Genomic DNA, 17140 nt, shown 5'->3' with positions numbered 1-17140 from the left:
AACAGTTTTATCATCCACAGTGGCAGAAACAGCCTCACAGAATCCTAAATGAATGGAGAAAATTGTGTTGTGTAGAGTAGGAGAGAAGGATGGAAGTTGATGGGAGGAGGGAAGACTGAGCTTCAGTATCCTGAGGTGGATGATTTTAACAGGTGTTTGTGTTTCTAGAGGTTAAGGGTTATGGGTGATCGATGGCCAGGGGGGGTAAGACACTGAATTAAACTGAGGCTCGCTTGCTCGTTTGTTTCACAAAGTCCATGCTTGGCGCAGAGTACAAAGCAGCTCTGGTCTGATTTTGAGGTAAAGAGCACAGTCTATAAACAGCGCCAAAGCCAAGGAGTACATGAAAGATAACCTTTTCTTTCTCCTCCTCCTCCTCAGTTTCTTCCTTTCCTTTTCTGAGGTAAAGAGTAAAGTCTGGCTTCCAAGAAATACACTTGTATAAAGCATTGCATTTCTTGTCTTATTCATGTCATCTTACTTGATTCATTTTTATGAAGTCGAGAGTTTGCAACAAAAGGGAACAAACTGTATATTTCCTTTGCTCTTTATTGTTTTGTCTTTCCTTGGTTTGGTTTTTTCCAAAAGGCAGCAGGGATATAATCAAGCCAACAAAAGCAGAAAACAACCAAGATAGGCGATAGTGGAATTCAAAAAGAGCAAGCATAGTTTTAAGAGAAAAAAGGTGGAGGTTTGTATCTCCACTCTCACAAAAAAAAAAAAAAAAGCAAAAATCTCGAGGAAAAAAAAAAAAGACAAGAAAATAATATCCCTGTTAAAGATTCTTCTGAGGGAACGACTATTCAAGAGCACTCTTCCCCGATGCGCTGGCATGAGCGGCCCACCTTGCGGTCTAGCTTAACCATTTTGAGGACGGCGTCCTGACGTCCACGGCCCATGTGGTCAAACAGACACTCGTGCTGCTCTGGAAGCCGATGGAGCATACAGAAGACATAACCTAAAGGACGGGTTTGGGGTTGTGGATAAAAGAGACAAGGAGGGATTAATTTGTTGCCTTAAGTAAATGCACAAATATTGCAGTTGTAACTGTACACACCGCAGTTAATACATGAACTAAAGAAAAAAGATATGGCTACATAAAGCACACCTAAAACAATTTAACGAGAAATAAAATCAAAAGAGTAGCATTACTTTTAGATGCCAGTAAAGGTCGATAAACATTTAGTCTTTAGATATACTTTTTAAATGGTCAAGGGCAGATAACATGTAGTACTTGCCACAGTGCCTGTGTGTCAAAGAAGACATTCTACTTGATCGCTTCCTCTTTCAATGCTTTTCCGTTTTTCAGTAGATAGTGTTTCCTCCCTCTAACTACTGTAGCACTTTCAACAAAAAGCCCTGCCAATGGTGGAGGCTCGTTAAGCTCAGGGAAGCTCGTTAGCTTTCATCATCTTAAATTCATTCATTAATACACATAATAACGCTACTGGCATTTAATAAGTAGTGATTAAAGGCCCAGTTTAACATCTGGTTTCTAGGCAATTAAAACCTATACAATTACAGCACAAGCGAGTGGATTAGAAGGGAGGAAAGTTGTCACGTTGGACAGAATATTCCCCCTATTAGAAAACACAAATCAAAAATTTTGTCCTCTGCTCACTGCTGGTATTTTCTAACAAAATGGTGAACTGAGTTCTTCTGTAAAATTAATGAACTGGGAAGAGACGTTGTGACTTGAGAATGTATTTTGTGATGCAAAAAACAATCTGTGAGTATACTGTAAGTTTCAAAGATTTTACAGCTAAAATCCAACATGTCTAAAATATTTATTTTACGTAGAGGCAAAAATGAATAAAGGATGAGGAAGAGCTGATGTGTGCACACACGCTGTAAAGGAAACCCTTAAACATATCCAGTTATATGCCTGGAAAATGTCAGACTGCAAGTATAATAACAGCTTGTGTGTCTGGACCTGTCAATCCCTACTTCTGTACACCAAAAACAGACCTGGCTGCACTGCCTCTTTACCAAGGCCCAAACTGTCTCTTGCACCTGCAGCATACCACCCTTGGTTAGAAACATAGCAGATGAAGACCTTCACCTCTGGGGTTCTTCTCTGGATAACATCTATGCCTTGGTCTTGGGTGCTTCGTCCTAATCTAACCTCTAAATCTAATTGCCAGTGAGTGAGTCACCAGTTATTGTATGGCAGACATTAATTAATAGGCTAATTATTTACAAAGTGTTTTTTCATTGTCCCCATTGCTTTACAACATGCAGCCGGCTAGCAAGGTCAAACAAACTGCAGCCACTGTGTGATTAAACCGTGTTGTATGCCCAGATTAATAATTACTTAAACCAAAGCTTACTGTCATGTTTTGAAGTAAGGTCAGAAGGCCAACAAGAAATCAAGTTTTAAGGTTGTAGTACTCCCTGTTCTCATCGTCTGTTGATTGTCTTTCTGACTTTAGAAGAATTTTACATTTTAGCCACACATATAATTGAGAGAGATTTCGCATTTTCCCCATTATGGGGAAAAATCACAGAAGTAATGTTTAGAAATTAGCAGGACCACTGTTATTAGGTTAAAAGGAAATGCTTTGGTTCCTTCATCTGTTAGGTCTCCACATTAAAAGATATGATATAATTAGCTGTTCAATTCCAGTGCCTCCACTCTGTGTTATATTAATACCTAGTACGATAAATAGCAACTGTGTAAAAGCAGAAAACTACTGAGACTAACAGCATCGGATCAGATTCACTACTTGAGCTATTTTTTCACCCCAATACAATCTGAAAAGCATTCATCCTTTCAGCTCATTATCAGACCTTCTTGGCTTACACTGTGGAACATTCTGCAGAACCATTAGCAAAGTAATCTGCAATTACTGCAACAGTCAGAAATCACTATAATTGCCACCATTTTCCCTTTCAATCTGTAAAAAGCATGTTTTCATAGTAAGCACTGGACTATTAAGGATGGATAGCCCGTGTATTAAGCAGCACCTGGTGGAAAAAAAAAGGCAAGTCAATTTCCAATTTAGAAATTATTGCATTGGTTTAAGCAGATTGGTCTTTAAGTAGTGAAGAGCTCTGACTTTTCAAGTACTTTAATTTGTATGCAAACAAGTTGATTAGCAAGCCAAGTATTGGTTTGAACTACATTAGTGTTTGTGGTAATTGGCTTATGTTTTATGTGCAATGTGAAACATTGAGGCTTTCCTGTAATGGTCCCTCAAGGCTTGCAAAATATATATATATATTTTTTTCAACACACAAAGAAATGTCCAGGTAACGGTGCTGTGCTGGACACATAATTCACAAAACTATTATTAAGCTAACCGAAGTGTACTTATGTATGTATCTGCATATTAACATAAGGTAATAACATGGTCTAAGGTGATATCTTTAAGTTAACAGTATTATGCATGTACTTAATGATAATGCTCCTTTGCGTAAGTGTTCATGTGATGCGTATGTTAATACTGTACATATGAAAATGTGTCATCATACCACAGCGACAGGAACCCAGCTCTTGCTGTACCAGCTCCAGTTTGGTTTGGCAGCGATGGCAACGCTTACGGCTCCGCTGTTTAGAGCCACTGCGAGACGAGGATGAAGACGATGATGATGATGAAGACTCCTCACCCTCTGGGATCCCACCTACTCTCGCTCGCTTCTCAGGTGAAACATCACTTTCTGAATCTGAAGCTTAGAAGAGAGAGAAAAATAAGTTAAAAAACAAAACAACAACAACATTTGGCTACAACTGTTTTGCTTAATTGTTGTTTTTTGTTGTTGTTTTTAGATCAGGCATTGCCAGTTAGAGCCCTGCAACAAAGGAACTGAACTTAAACTCAGCTTTTCATTTTTCTTTCAAACCCACTTTCACATTTTCATTCTTAATTTATTTGTTTATTTTCCTTGTTACTAAGACTGTTGTTGTTGCTTTAGTATGTATTTTGTAGCCATGTTTTAAATGGTGCTAAACAAATAAAATTTATACATCTAAGAAAAATAGTTCCTAGAGATTCTCTTAATGCAATGAAACACTGAAAGTCTGGAGCTACATTAAGCTGACTTTCAGCAAAATGACTAGCAATATTGTAATAGCTTAAGAGTATTTTGCATCTTTTTTCTGCTTCTATTGAGTTAAATCAGACTAGACTGTGATTACATTACATGTAAAAATTCATTCAATGAAAATTAATCTGTTTTGTACGGCAGACACAAAAATGCAAAGTGTAACAAATTTAAAATGGTTTGATACAATAAATCTAAAGCAACTGAAGCCAAAATTCTTCTTTACTTTTTATTACCATGGAATAAACAATACAAAACCTGAGGAACCTAAGAAAAACTCCAATACACCATTGTCAGAATTGGTCTATTCTGTAACTGGGATTGCACAGACGATGGCAAACTGGAACTAAACTCTTCTTTGTGATAAATTTAAAAAAAAAAAAAAAAAAGGAAGAGCGAGATTGATAGTACTCCTGCATTAAATTATGTGCAGCCCAGCACCTGAGACAGCAAGAGAATGTAGCAAGGTTTCACTGGTTGGCTAGAATTTCAACTCAGCTTTTCTCATCAATCCTGCAGACTTTTTCACTGGCCTGGCCGAAATGCAGATCAGCGCTCAATAAATCTCTGAGAACTAGGCCAAGCTGAACAGTTAGATCCCCTCCTAGTCTGCTCCATCGATCCCTTTGTGTGTATGTGTGTCTGCACATGTGCAATTGCATGTTGTGGAAAAAAAATTCATTCTTGCCTGCTTTTTGTTATCCTAGAAGATCTCGGCACCCAATTTAGCAAGCTGTAACATCAAATTTAAATGTAAGTGAACAACTATAAGTTAAAGGAGGAAAATATGTGAAGGCAGGGCATTTGCACTGTAAACTGATGAGCGGTTGGTTGACTTAATGTCGTTTTAATTCAAGATTAAATATTGTACAAAAGGTAAAGTCAAAGTGTATCCAATGTCTAAAATGAAATACAGATGGCCCCAATTTAGAGAGATTGTAAAAAGTGAAATGTCAACTCAACCAACAGTAAAAGGTTTAAATGACGCTGTGTGAGTATGTGTATTACTAGACATGATCCTGCTTTTTTAGACAAGGGATCAGTATGTTCACACACCTTTACTGAGCCTATCCTACTCTGTACTAGACATTGTCGTGTGTGAGTGTGCCCGCATGAGTTTAGCAAGTTGTGCCACCTAATGGTGAAAGAACAATAAAAGCAATCTGCAATAGGAAATAGTCTGGCTGTTTTATAGACCTCATTCAGTAGATTCCCATTAGTGCTAATGATAATGCTGTCCTTCACAGATCCACATGTGGTGTGCCACTGTGACCCATTTCCTCTTCATTAATCAAAATCTATGTTTTTAATCTATAGAATCAAATGAAGATGCTGCTAACCATGAAGCTACAATTCTCTTTCTATGTGACTTTTGCCATTTAAATCTCCATACTGCATGTCGATGTTATCATTCCGCGCAACAACTACATGTGGATATACTGCATATTCATGGTGTTCATTTACTCTAGTACAGCATGATTGGCTTTACATTTGCCTTGGCACATTCTGTTGCATCAGTAATATCCTGCTGTCCGCTACTTGTCCTGGAAGAACCATTAACCCAGCCATGTTGGATCAGTTATATGCTATTGACGCTAATGGGTCCTCCAATTTGAACTTTCTAAGTGCACATGACTAAAACATACAAACAAAATGCAACAGTGCATATTGTAGTAGTATAGAACTGAGGTATACCTGACTCAAATGTACGTTTTGTCGGAGTGGAGAATGAACCCAAGACTGTGTCGTTGCTGGATGCTCCTGAGGCAGAAAATAGTTTTTAGAAAAAAGAAGAAAAAAAAAAAGAAGGGAAAGGGATCAAAATGAGTAAAAGAACCAAAGAGGAAGGAAAAGAAGATTAGTTTCTTACTTTAATGTGATTTTTCAACTGAAAAAATTAATTATTTAGCAATTAAAAAAAAAAAAGTAAAAAAAAAAAAATCTGCAATTAAAGATCAAAATTACTAATTGTATAAATATCTCAAGCCCTTTAGACATGTAAATGAAATTTTAAACTGTATTAGATTGACAGACTAGGTGATGTGTTACAGGGACACTGTTAGGCCCAGAGTTTAAAACCCTAAGAGGCTGAGGACAAAAGCTGTCGAGGAATCTGCTGGTGGTTGCCCAGATACTCGGGTACCATCTTCAATATGGAAGCAGGATGAAAAGACTGTGACTGAGGCGTGCGAAATCCTTTATTATGCAATGAGGGGTTTTTTTCCCTCCTTGCAGCAACTATGATAGATATCTGTGAAGGAAAGGCCGCAGTGTGCATGTGTACAGGCTGGAGCCAGCCAAGAGGCAGTGTGGCTGTGGGTGGTAAAAAGGTGGTAAAAAGATAAAGAGTTGCACCAAATGTGTTATATGATCCACCTGTTCCTTATATAGTTTTAAAGGAGTTTGTAAAAAGTGTGTAACACTAGGAATGCAACAGAGTCAAATATCTTGACTTTTTCAAGAATGGTGACATTAAACACTTTCCTAGCTAGTAATGTGGTATTATTTACTCAGTCTAAGCAATATGATTCTATGATTACATCCAAATGATTTTCTGCTGTGGAGCCAAATATTTGAGCATCAGTTTCAGGCATTAAATTGAAGTACTTTCAGTCACTGGTCAGACAAGTATAATTTGTTAGTGGCAGATAAAGGATCAAAACCAGGAGTTTGTGAAGCTTTAAATAGCCAGATCGAAGAGTTATATGTACATGCTACATGTACAAATCTTTAAAAAAAAAAAGTGTGTGTGTATGTGTGTGTATATATATACACTGAACAAAAATATAAACGCAACACTTTTGTTTTTGCTCCCATTCCCCATGGGATGGACGTAGAGACCTAAAATTCATTCCAGATACACAATATAACCATCCCTCCCAAACAGTGGTCACAAATCAGTCCAAATGTGTGGTAGTGGGCACATCTGCTATATTGAGATAATCCATCCCACCTCACAGGTGTGCCACATCAGGATGCTGATCTGACATCATGAGTAGTGCACAGGTGTACCTCAGACTGCCCACAACAAAAGGCCACCCTGGAATGTGCAGTTTTTTGCGCTATTGGGGGTCTGGGGACCCAGAACCGGTCAGTATCTGGTGTGACCACCATTTGCCTCATGCAGTGCAACACATCGTCGCATGGAGTCTATCAGATTGTCAATTGTGGCCTGTGGAATGTTGGTCCACTCCACTTCAATGGCTGTGCGAGGTTGTTGGATATTCGTGGGAACTGGTACACGCTGTCGTATACGCCGGTCAAGCACATCCCGAACATGCTCAATGGGTGACATGTCCGGTGAGTATGCTGGCCATGCAAGAACTGGGACATTCTCAGCTGCCATCTGCCCTGAACAATGTGAACCATGATTCATCCGTGAAGCGCACACCTCTCCAACGTGCCAGACGCCATCGAATGTGAGCATTTGCCCACACAAGTCTGTTACGGCGACGAGCTGGAGTCAGGTCAAGACCCCGATGAGGACGACGGGCATGCAGTTGAGCATCCCTGAGACGGTTTCTGACAGTTTGTGCAGAAATTGTTTGGTTGTGCAAACCAATTGTTCCAGCAGCTGTCTGGGTGGCTGGTCTCAGACGATCTTGGAGGTGAACCTGCTGGATGTGGAGGTCCTGGGCTGGTGTGGTTACACGAGGTCTGCGGTTGTGAGGCCGGTTGGATGCGCTGCCATATTCTCGGAAACGCCTGTGGAGACGGCTTATGGTTGAGAAATGAACATTCAATGCACGGGCGACAGATCTGGTTGACATTCCTGCTGTCAGCATGCCAATTGCACGCTCCCTCATTGCTTGTGGCATCTGTGGCATTTTGCTGTGAGACAAAACTGCACATTCCAGGGTGGCCTTTTGTTGTGGGCAGTCTGAGGTACACCTGTGCACTACTCATGATGTCAGATCAGCATCCTGATGTGGCACACCTGTGAGGTGGGATGGATTATTTCAATATAGCAGATGTGCCCACTACCACACATTTGGACTGATTTGTGACCACTGTTTGGGAGGGATGGTTATATTGTGTATCTGGAATGAATTTTAGGTCTCTACGTCCATCCCATGGGGAATGGGAGCAAAAACAAAAGTGTTGCGTTTATATTTTTGTTCAGTGTATATGTGTGTATATGTGTGTGTATGTATATATATATATATATATATATATATAAGATACTGCGCAGGGTCCTGCACAGTATCTTAGCTGTTCCCAGGACTGCGCTCTTCTGGACAGAGATCTCCAATGATCTCCAATGCAAGCTAGCCACTCGCCTAGCTTGGGAGTCACCGCACCTAGTGCTCCGATTACCACGGGGACCACCATCACCTTCACCCTCCACATCCTCTCGAGCTCTTCTCTGAGCCCTTGGTATTTCTCCAGCTTCTCGTATTCCTTCTTTCTAATGTTGCTGTCATTCGGAACCGCTACATCGATCACTACGGCCGTCTTCTTCTGTTTGTCTACCACCACTATGTCCGGTTGGTTAGCCACCACCATTTTGTCCGTCTGTATCTGGAAGTCCCACAGGATCTTAGCTCTGTCATTCTCCACCACCCTTTGGGGCTTCTCCCATTTTGACCTCGGAACTTCCAGGCCATATTCGGCACAGATGTTTCTGTATACTATGCCGGCCACTTGGTTATGGCGTTCCATGTATGCCCTGCCTGCTAGCATCTTGCACCCTGCTGTTATGTGCTGGATTGTCTCAGGGGCATCTTTACACAGCCTGCACCTGGGGTCTTGCCTGTCTCGTTTACTCTTGGCATACAGCTTGATGTCATCCATGTACAGGAGGTGGCTGACAACTGCTCCATTCCATAGTCTGTATCCGTAGCCAGTCTTGTTAATGATCTCACTGAGGGGGTTCAGGCCTATGCAGAACAACAGTGGGGACAGCATCTCCTTGGTAGATCCCGCACTTGATGGTGACTTGTGCTATGGGCTTGGAGCTGGCTTCTAGTGTTGTACACCACATACCCATTGAGTTCCCGATGAAGGCTCTCAGGGTCCTGTTGATCTTGTACAATTCTAGGCATTCCAGGATCCAGGTGTGGGGCATTGAGTCATAGGCCTTCTTGTAATCAATCCAGGCAATGCACAGTTTGGTCAGTCTGGTCTTGCAGGCTCGGCTGACTGTTCTGTCTACCAGTAGCTGGTGTTTTGCGCCTCTGGTATTCTTGCCAATCCCTTTCTGTGCTCCGCTCACGTATTGACCCATGTGCCTGTTCATCTTAGCCGATATGATGCCTGACAGGAGTTTCCATGTAGTACTGAGGCAGGTTATTGGTCGGTAGTTGGAGGGGACCGGTCCCTTCTTGGGGTCCTTGGGGATCAGGACTGTCCGACCTTCGGTTAGCCATTCCAGGTGTCTCTCGTCAACTAGCAGCTGGTTCATTTGTGCTGCCAGACGCTCGTGGAGTGCAGTCAGCTTCTTCAGCCAGTAGGCGTGAACCATGTCAGGGCCTGGTGCTGTCCAACTCTTTATACTAGAAACCCTTGCTTGGATTTCTGCCACCGTGATGGTTACTGGACCCTGTTCAGGGAGGTTGCTATGGTCTGCCCTCAGATCCACTAGCCACTGAGCATTGCCGTTATGGGTTGTGTCCGTCTCCCATATGCTCTTCCAGTATTGCTCCGTCTCCAGCCTTGGTGGTGCTGTTCTCTTATTGTTCCCTTGCCACTGAGAGTACACCTTTGCTGGTTCAGTGGAAAACAGCTGGTTTATTCTCCTGCCTTCTATCTCTCTGGTGTACCTCCTCAAGCGGCTGGCCAAGGCTGTGAGTCTTTGCTTGGCAGTTTCCAAGGCCTCAGGTATGGACAGCTTGCTGTATTTTTTATGCACCTTCTTTGTCGCATCTTTCTGCAACTCCGTTAGTTGGCTAACCTCCCTCCGTGCTACTTTGATCTTGCCCTCTAGCCTCCTTCTCCATGGAGGGTACTGCCCCTTGTGGCTGTTCAACTTGTAGCCAAGCATCTCAATGATCACTGCTGCCATATTGTAGATCAGCTTGTTAGTCTCGGTAAGCGTGGCTGTAGGTAACATCCGTAGTGCTGCATTAACATCATCGAGCAGACCTTCTGGTACTTCCCGTAATCTTGGTAACCGGCTACGGGGGATCCAGGTTTCAAGCTTGGCCATGATCCTATCTTTCAGGTCAGTTCCTCTCGCACTCAACGATCCTTCTCCTGTCGTACTTGGGGCTTTGTACCCAATCTCGGGTGGGGGTGATGATATCTCCCCCCTGACCTGGCGTCCTGGCTCCCCCTTGCTGTAGCATTTATGTTGTACCTCATCAATCTCTAGCTGTGAGAGCAGTCCCTTCTTTTGAATGTTGGAACGCTGAGCTACTAGTTGTTTCGCCTTCATTGTGGATGTTGGGTATTGAAGAATCCATAGGTCCCTCATCCTATTCATGTAACCCCTTCCGCCAGGGTTACTTGCGTAGTAGCATTCCAACAACGCCCTGTTTTCGTCTCTTGCCCACCGATGCTTTCTTGTTCAAGTAGCCCACTTCTCGTCAGGGTGCCCTGGTTCCTCAACACTTGACGTGGACATTGTTGATCCGGGCGACGTCCGAGCCGGCATGTCTTCATATTTATCTGTCTCGCTCATGTCTGCGGTAGGCTCACTTAGCATAGGGGGTCTAGCCTTACAGTTTTGGTCTTTTATTATTTTAATAACATAATAAAAGACCAGGTTAGTGTGGCATTTTTTATACCATTTCTGCACATCCGTTTTGTAGCCACTTTATTTTTCTGTTATGAATTGGCCTCCACAAATAACCTTGTCACTGTATAGCAATGACTGATGCCCTGGCAATTGTAGGTGTCCTCTTAAAACCTTCACTTCTGAATAGATGCCCTTTCCTATCATTCTATCTGTGCCATGAGGACAAATATAGCCAGGACAGGGATACTGCAGCTGCTGCTTGAGCTGGCAGAATCTACTAACAGTGTTCCACAGAAAAATGCTCTCATCTAAAAGCTCTGGTTTTGACAACTCAATTTTATAAAGGCACACATTAACTCACTTCTAAATTTGAAATCTATGAATCATACATTGTTTCCATGTGTAGGGCGCACATTACAAATTACACACATTATATTACCAAGCCTTTAAGTTCATAATATTTTAAAGTGTAAATGTTCACAACCCACAGATCCAAAGGAAAAACTTGCTGATTGTCTTACCGTCCTGAACAGGTAGAGATGTCACTCCTATCTCTCCGGGCAAAGGGTCGTCTGATATGAGGGACTGACTAATGCTGTTGTTTGTTTCATTACAGAACATGTCTGCTTGACTGGTGTTAGAGTTTGAAGAGGCCTTTGGAGCACAGTCGTCGTTTGGCTGTTTCTTTTGAGTGTCTATGGAAACATGGACATGAGGACATTTTCTTTGTTTGGAGGTTTTAAGACAGAAAAATCAGTCAACAAACTCCCACTAAAACAATAACTTACCTGCAAAACATTTTGAGCAGAGATTCATGGTTTTGCTTGACCTGAGGAAAAGGAATGCGACGCAATTGTGTTAATAGAGCAGTCTGGGTGTTAAAAACAGTTTTGCAGTAAAAGGTATAAGATAAAACAGACAAGAGGCTAAGATAAAAGTGAGAGTGAGCGGTGAAATGTATCTTTTTGGCTATATTTTTGCTCATGTACACTTACAAAAACTTACAAAGACTATTTTTATTTATTTTTTTCTTTATTAAATCAATTTTAAACACATTTCATACAACTATCCAGTTTTCAAAACTCAAGAAAACAAACCTGTCACACATAGTGTCTGTACAATGTAAAATAAACTGATTTGTTGCAGTACAAACTAAAGTATGGATTATTGCTACAAATACAGGGCGTATCAAAAAGAATCTTCTGACTTCAAAGTACTTTAATTCTTTCAAAGTACTTTAATTCTGCAGACGTTCACCAGTAACGATTGAAACACGTACTGTTAGAGAGAGGGGCTTTCTGAGTTTCATCTGGTTGCCAGTATATAGCATAACAGAATTATCTTTGAGTTTGATCAGTTTGATTGTACAGACATAAGTGCGTCTGGGGGGGACATATTGAGCAGCTGTGAATACAAAACATAGGTTTTGTATGTAAAACTTTATAGTCAGTCATGTATTTTAAAATGTACCACAAACTTTTATGTTCATTACCTAAAGAAATTGGATAATTCTTTTTGACACACACTGGACATGCCAGTCCTCCAACGTATTTACCAGAACAATCTGAACAGTCAATATAAGTACAGATTTACATTATGTTTCTGTGTTTTGGATTTAGATTCTGTCTCACTTTGATCACAAGGTTCTTAAAACTACTTTAAGATGAGCTGAACAAAAGTCAACTAGTTCCCTCTGATTGTTATGAAATTCCCCATAGTATGTTAATGGGGATACAGACTCAAAGCTAGTGGTTAGCAGTAAGGGTTAAAGTATCAGTGTGATAGTTAGAGTTTTCTCAACATACTTTTCCTTCCTGAAGGAAATAAAGACTTTTGATATAAGTTATCTATTGTCATGGAGCCTTGCTGATTTCAGTGGCACAGCTCTTTCACAACAGATGGCTCTGGGTTTAGTCTGAGAAAGGCTCCTCTCATTTCCTCTGCAGCCTTCGTCCTTACTGTCTGTGCACTGAGCGTGACGGTCGCTGCTATCAGTCACATTCTATTTATTTTGGGCGCTCCATTGCACACCTTTGTCCTCATTTCTAAATGTGGGGTCAGCTGCAGTCAACCTGAGGGCTTTCTGTCAGTCTCCTGGTGTGTAGTCTCAGGTATAAAAGGGAAAGGATGAAGCAAGAAGTTAGGAAAGAGGAGAAACCTCATCATTACATGCAGGCAGGGAGGAAGCCAATGCTGGGTAAACATCAAGTCATATCCTCTTATCAACCTTACAATCAGAGGTAATCAAACTACAGATTCATTAAGGAAATTAAAAGGGTGAAGAAGGGTGAGAAAAACTATGCAGGAGAAAAAACAGCTCCATGGCTGTTAAGCTGACTGAAGCCTGAACAGAGTGCACACAACATGTCTATTTCATAGTTGGCCTACTGCTGTTACTAATGAGAATATCTGATTGGAACAGACAGGAAGACAGGCTCCACTGCCTTTGTGATTCAGCTTGAGTGACACAAAGGAGTGAGATATTGGAAGGGTGATAAATGTTTTGAAGAAATTAGTTTTTAACAATTTTTCTTGACATGAGCAGGTAAATGAAAGACAACATAAATACAGCTAGAACTCAGGTGATAGAAAGCAATCAAAGCATAGTATCACCAGTGCATGTGGCTCAATTACTTTTAAGATGATGGTATACCTTTACTGGGGGTAAAAAGTAACGGCAAAGGACTGAACTGTTTTAGTTTTATGTTACTGGGGAAGCAGACATACCATGCAGTTCTTCATGTGTGCTAGAAATACCTATTTTATTTTAGGTGATGTGTTTCTCAAAAGAAACTGTAAGGGTGGCACATTATCAAACAAACACCCAATTTTGAATTCAAACGGTAATCTTTAATACACTAAAATTGAAGGTCATACTTTGGAAAGAATAGCTCTTAGATTGCCTAAAGGATTTTTAATGTTTTGCTCAATGCTAATTTCCATAATTATGCTTTTTTTCCCTCCCCATCCTCTTACACACACAGAAAAATGCCTGGAGAGAACACTGACCTGAACAGTTTTAAAAAAACTAGCTTATTGACATTTCATAAAAGACAACTTAGCATTACCCTTACAACTTACACAGCTGAGCAGTCAACTGGAACATAGACGGATAAGCAGATCAGGTGGCTGCTTGCGAGTAGATCTCACAAATAGAAGAAAGTTAAATAGGAAGGGGCATTTGATGCTAAACTATAGAGTTTGGATGCATCATTGCTGACTTTTGTAACATCCTATTATAGTACCGAACAGCTTGTTCTCTGCTTTGGCTTTCTTTCTGAAAATGACACAATCTACAAACTACTGCGAGGCACACAATTAGTGCTTGTATTGATCCAAAATGTTTTGGTGTGGATAGCAATACAGAACAAGTTATTAAACTAAGTGACTGGGTAATTACTTGACTAATCCAGTCATTTTGCATAGCCTTGTCAACAGCGATCGCCATTTTCAGCATTATACATCTTTTCTGCTAATATGAAATCTTTAAAATGGGCTGGTGCTATCATGATTTTGCCATTCAGTACAAATAAAATGTTTTATATCCATGTGGGTACATGATGATATAAAATATGGATTCAATAAGTGAATTATTGTTTATGTGCAAGGCAACTTAACTGCTTTCCCAAAACTGTTAAAATAAATGTGGCCAAGAAATGGTTGAAGTTCACTCTGTCATTGCAGCCACATTAAAATATGTTTTCTCACAGCCTAACTGCAAAATTCAGAAAATCATTCATTAGTAAAATAATAAAATAATCAGAAGGCACAAAATAAATGTGCCCTTTTTCGCACCTACTCACATACGGACTACAAGTGGAGGTCACGGAAATGGGTGAAGTGCTGACGACAACATGCTATGTTACCATAAATGTACTAAAAGCTTAAGTTAGCGTTGACTTATTCCTTGTCAGTTTAATTAAATACCTCGCACCTGACCTTCTCAAATTTGTCTGAGAAAAAAAAAAAATAAAAACTTTGAACTTTTTAGAAAGAGCAAGTGTCTGATACTAATTGTGACAGTATTCACTTTCATTTACCCAATATGAACTTTTGGAATACTCATATTTATGTATGACAGCCAAATATTTTCAGAAGCAGTGCAAGACGTTTTCAATCAATTTATGCATCCTCACAGCCCAGCAAACAGTTATTTCTGGCCAAGATATGTGCCTGTGTCCTTGGTACCATTACAACGGATACCACCACTGGTAGCAGATAAGTTGTTGGAGGATGGCATAAAAAATGAGTCTAAATAAATAATACTAGCTATCCAAGTAACAGAACTTATGCAGTCCACACTCATAATTGTTTATACTTATTAACTTGTTTTTAAAACAAATCTTTGGTCTACTTAAAACATTTAAAAATTAAAGACATTTGATGTACTAAAAAAATTAAATATTGAGCCATCATGCTTAGTTTGGTACTGTAACAAACCCATTTAAACGCTTCTCCAAAGGCCAAGGCGGTATGGATATGATTATTTGCGTGCCAACTCCACAGATATTTAAATACTTCATAAACTCTAGTCAGGTAGAAAAAACTGATGCCTTTGGTCATGGAAAACACATTCTCTGATGAGAGCTGGTGACTGACATTGCAGTGTCAAGTCAAGTCAAGTTTTGTATTGTACATCATTTCCATACTAATCCAAAGGTTAGTGAATAAAGTGGCATTTTTGTAAAATATACACAAACGGAATGAGATACTTGTGAGTTCCAATAGTCTCATTTCACTTTGTGAGAACTAATTTTGGGGTCCTCTCTTGTCTGGCTAAGTGCTACATTTCTCTGATTTTTTACCACTGAGCTGAAAACTCAAGACTGCAAGTGTTTATAAATGCCTATCATAAATACGCCCACTAAAGTACAATATTTTGTATCCATTTTTTCCTAAAATACAACAATGTGGGCTACTTTTTAAAATTCGACATTTGAAGAACTAGCCAAAGAGTGATAACACTAATACATTTTTCAACCGGTCCATATTACAAAACCTAATTTGGGCTCATATGTGTTGCAAAGTTAACATATGCCTCAACACACATGAATCAAATTGTACACAGCAGGATTACTGCACAGTGCCAGTTTGTCTGTGCCACCCCGGCACATTCAGTTTAAAGTACCAGTTGCCCGTTTCTTTCTGCTAGAGTCTGGTTCATGGCGACACTTTGATGTCTCTAACTAACTGCTTCATGCATGAACTTAACACGTTAACTATCCAGTTGATTAACACTTTCACACCTGTCGCGTAACCTGGAAGGCTTACCCCAGATTCCCTACCCTGCTTCCTTCCTTTACAGGAGAAGGTTACCGAGGCCAACTGGTGTTAGCTAGTAGCTAATGCTACAAAACAATGGGGAGGGGGTAATAAGGAGAAAAGCAGCTCATCCCTGTTTGAGCTGCTAATGCTAGTGGCTATCGACTCTGCTAGCTACTGGCAGAGAAAGAAAGCGAGACGTTTGACAGGTTATTCTGCTTACCCCCAGAACCCACAGGGGCAGCGAGGGGGTATAACGTTAACGTTACTCGGAGGCTTGCTGCCCTCGCTCCCCGTGTCGCCCATGTCTGTCTCCCGTGTCAAGCTGTCGGTGTAGCAGGTGAATCCGTGGATGGAGTGAGGGCCTCGTATTTGCGTTTAGATCCCCTTGGCTTTGATAAGCATACAACCGTCACTCTGCCCAGATAATTCTTCCGAGTTTCAGTGTAGGGTGGACAATTTGACGACACAAGCAGCCACCTAGTCCGTCAAATTAAAGTAGTTGAAGTCGACGTTAAGACGCTGGGGCCGTCAAAGCCAGCAACGGACGGAACCACCGGGGATCCTGGGCCGATCAGCTGGAGTGAGGAACGAACCACTGGCAGAGAGGGGGAGGTGTGTGAGGAACACGAAAGACAAAAGTTAGATTGACGTGTTTGTACAAACTGTTAAGGGACACGGAATAACGACACAATAATTGTTAGCATTGTGTATACAGAAATAACATTTGAACTCGGTAAATGACTCATTTAAAATAATTCATTTTAGAAGCGTTATCATGGTATGATCCAGACAAAACCACAGTTAAAAAGCCCAGAGCTCTCAAAGTGTCTCTGAGAGTGTTTTGTTCACTTAAAAACAAAGTTATCCTCCCAGGATGTATCTTAGAAATGTAAAATGATGTGATAGGCTGTGACAGACCCTTTTCACTGGACATATTTTGACGCGTCTCGGTAGCAGTTAAAAAAACAAAACGAAACAAAACAAAGCCCCCAAAAACATGTAACAAAATTAAAACTGTAGTATGCATAGTTATTATAAAGGAATATTTAAAACACAAACAAAAACATCTGAATTTAAAAATCTAGATAGATAAAAAGATAGATAAGGCTTTATTTTTAAGATGTTAGAATAGCACAAAATGTAAGGAAAACG

The 17140-nt window shown here is 40.6% G+C and overlaps 1 protein-coding gene across 2 annotated transcripts; it reads right to left on the bottom strand.

Annotated features, from left to right (window-relative positions):
• Window positions 1-531: 531 nt before the first annotated feature.
• LOC113024640 (AN1-type zinc finger protein 3-like) lies at window positions 532-16612 on the bottom strand. 2 transcript variants are annotated; one of them, XM_026171857.1, is made up of 6 exons: window positions 16209-16612; window positions 11512-11552; window positions 11245-11418; window positions 5740-5805; window positions 3475-3672; window positions 532-958 (listed from the first exon to the last, which is right to left on the bottom strand). In XM_026171857.1, exons 1-6 carry the CDS (start codon window positions 16289-16291, stop codon window positions 804-806), a joined length of 717 nt encoding a protein of 238 aa, XP_026027642.1. In that variant the 5' UTR covers window positions 16292-16612; the 3' UTR covers window positions 532-803. The 2 variants fall into 2 exon arrangements, with proteins under 2 accessions (XP_026027642.1, XP_026027650.1); XM_026171865.1 differs by lacking the exon at window positions 16209-16612 and adding an exon at window positions 15995-16194.
• Window positions 16613-17140: the final 528 nt, after the last annotated feature.

This window comes from Astatotilapia calliptera, chromosome 1 (assembly GCF_900246225.1).
Source record: "Astatotilapia calliptera chromosome 1, fAstCal1.2, whole genome shotgun sequence".
In the NCBI taxonomy this organism is placed as follows: domain Eukaryota; kingdom Metazoa; phylum Chordata; class Actinopteri; order Cichliformes; family Cichlidae; genus Astatotilapia; species Astatotilapia calliptera.
Note: the sequence above shows the minus strand (reverse complement) of the source record. Positions and strands in the feature narration are given on the sequence as shown.

What these genes read in the sequence shown, in the direction of transcription:
- LOC113024640 (XM_026171857.1), bottom strand. Translation starts at nt 16,291, where the DNA reads ATGGGCGACACGGGGAGCGAGGGCAGCAAGCCTCCGAGTAACGTTAAC. An exon ending in AAAACGTACATTTGAGTCAG is followed by an intron (nt 3,673 to 5,739) that starts GTATACCTCAGT and finishes CTCTCTTCTAAG; the next exon opens with CTTCAGATTCAGAAAGTGAT. An exon ending in GCTGGGTTCCTGTCGCTGTG is followed by an intron (nt 959 to 3,474) that starts GTATGATGACAC and finishes CCCGTCCTTTAG; the next exon opens with GTTATGTCTTCTGTATGCTC.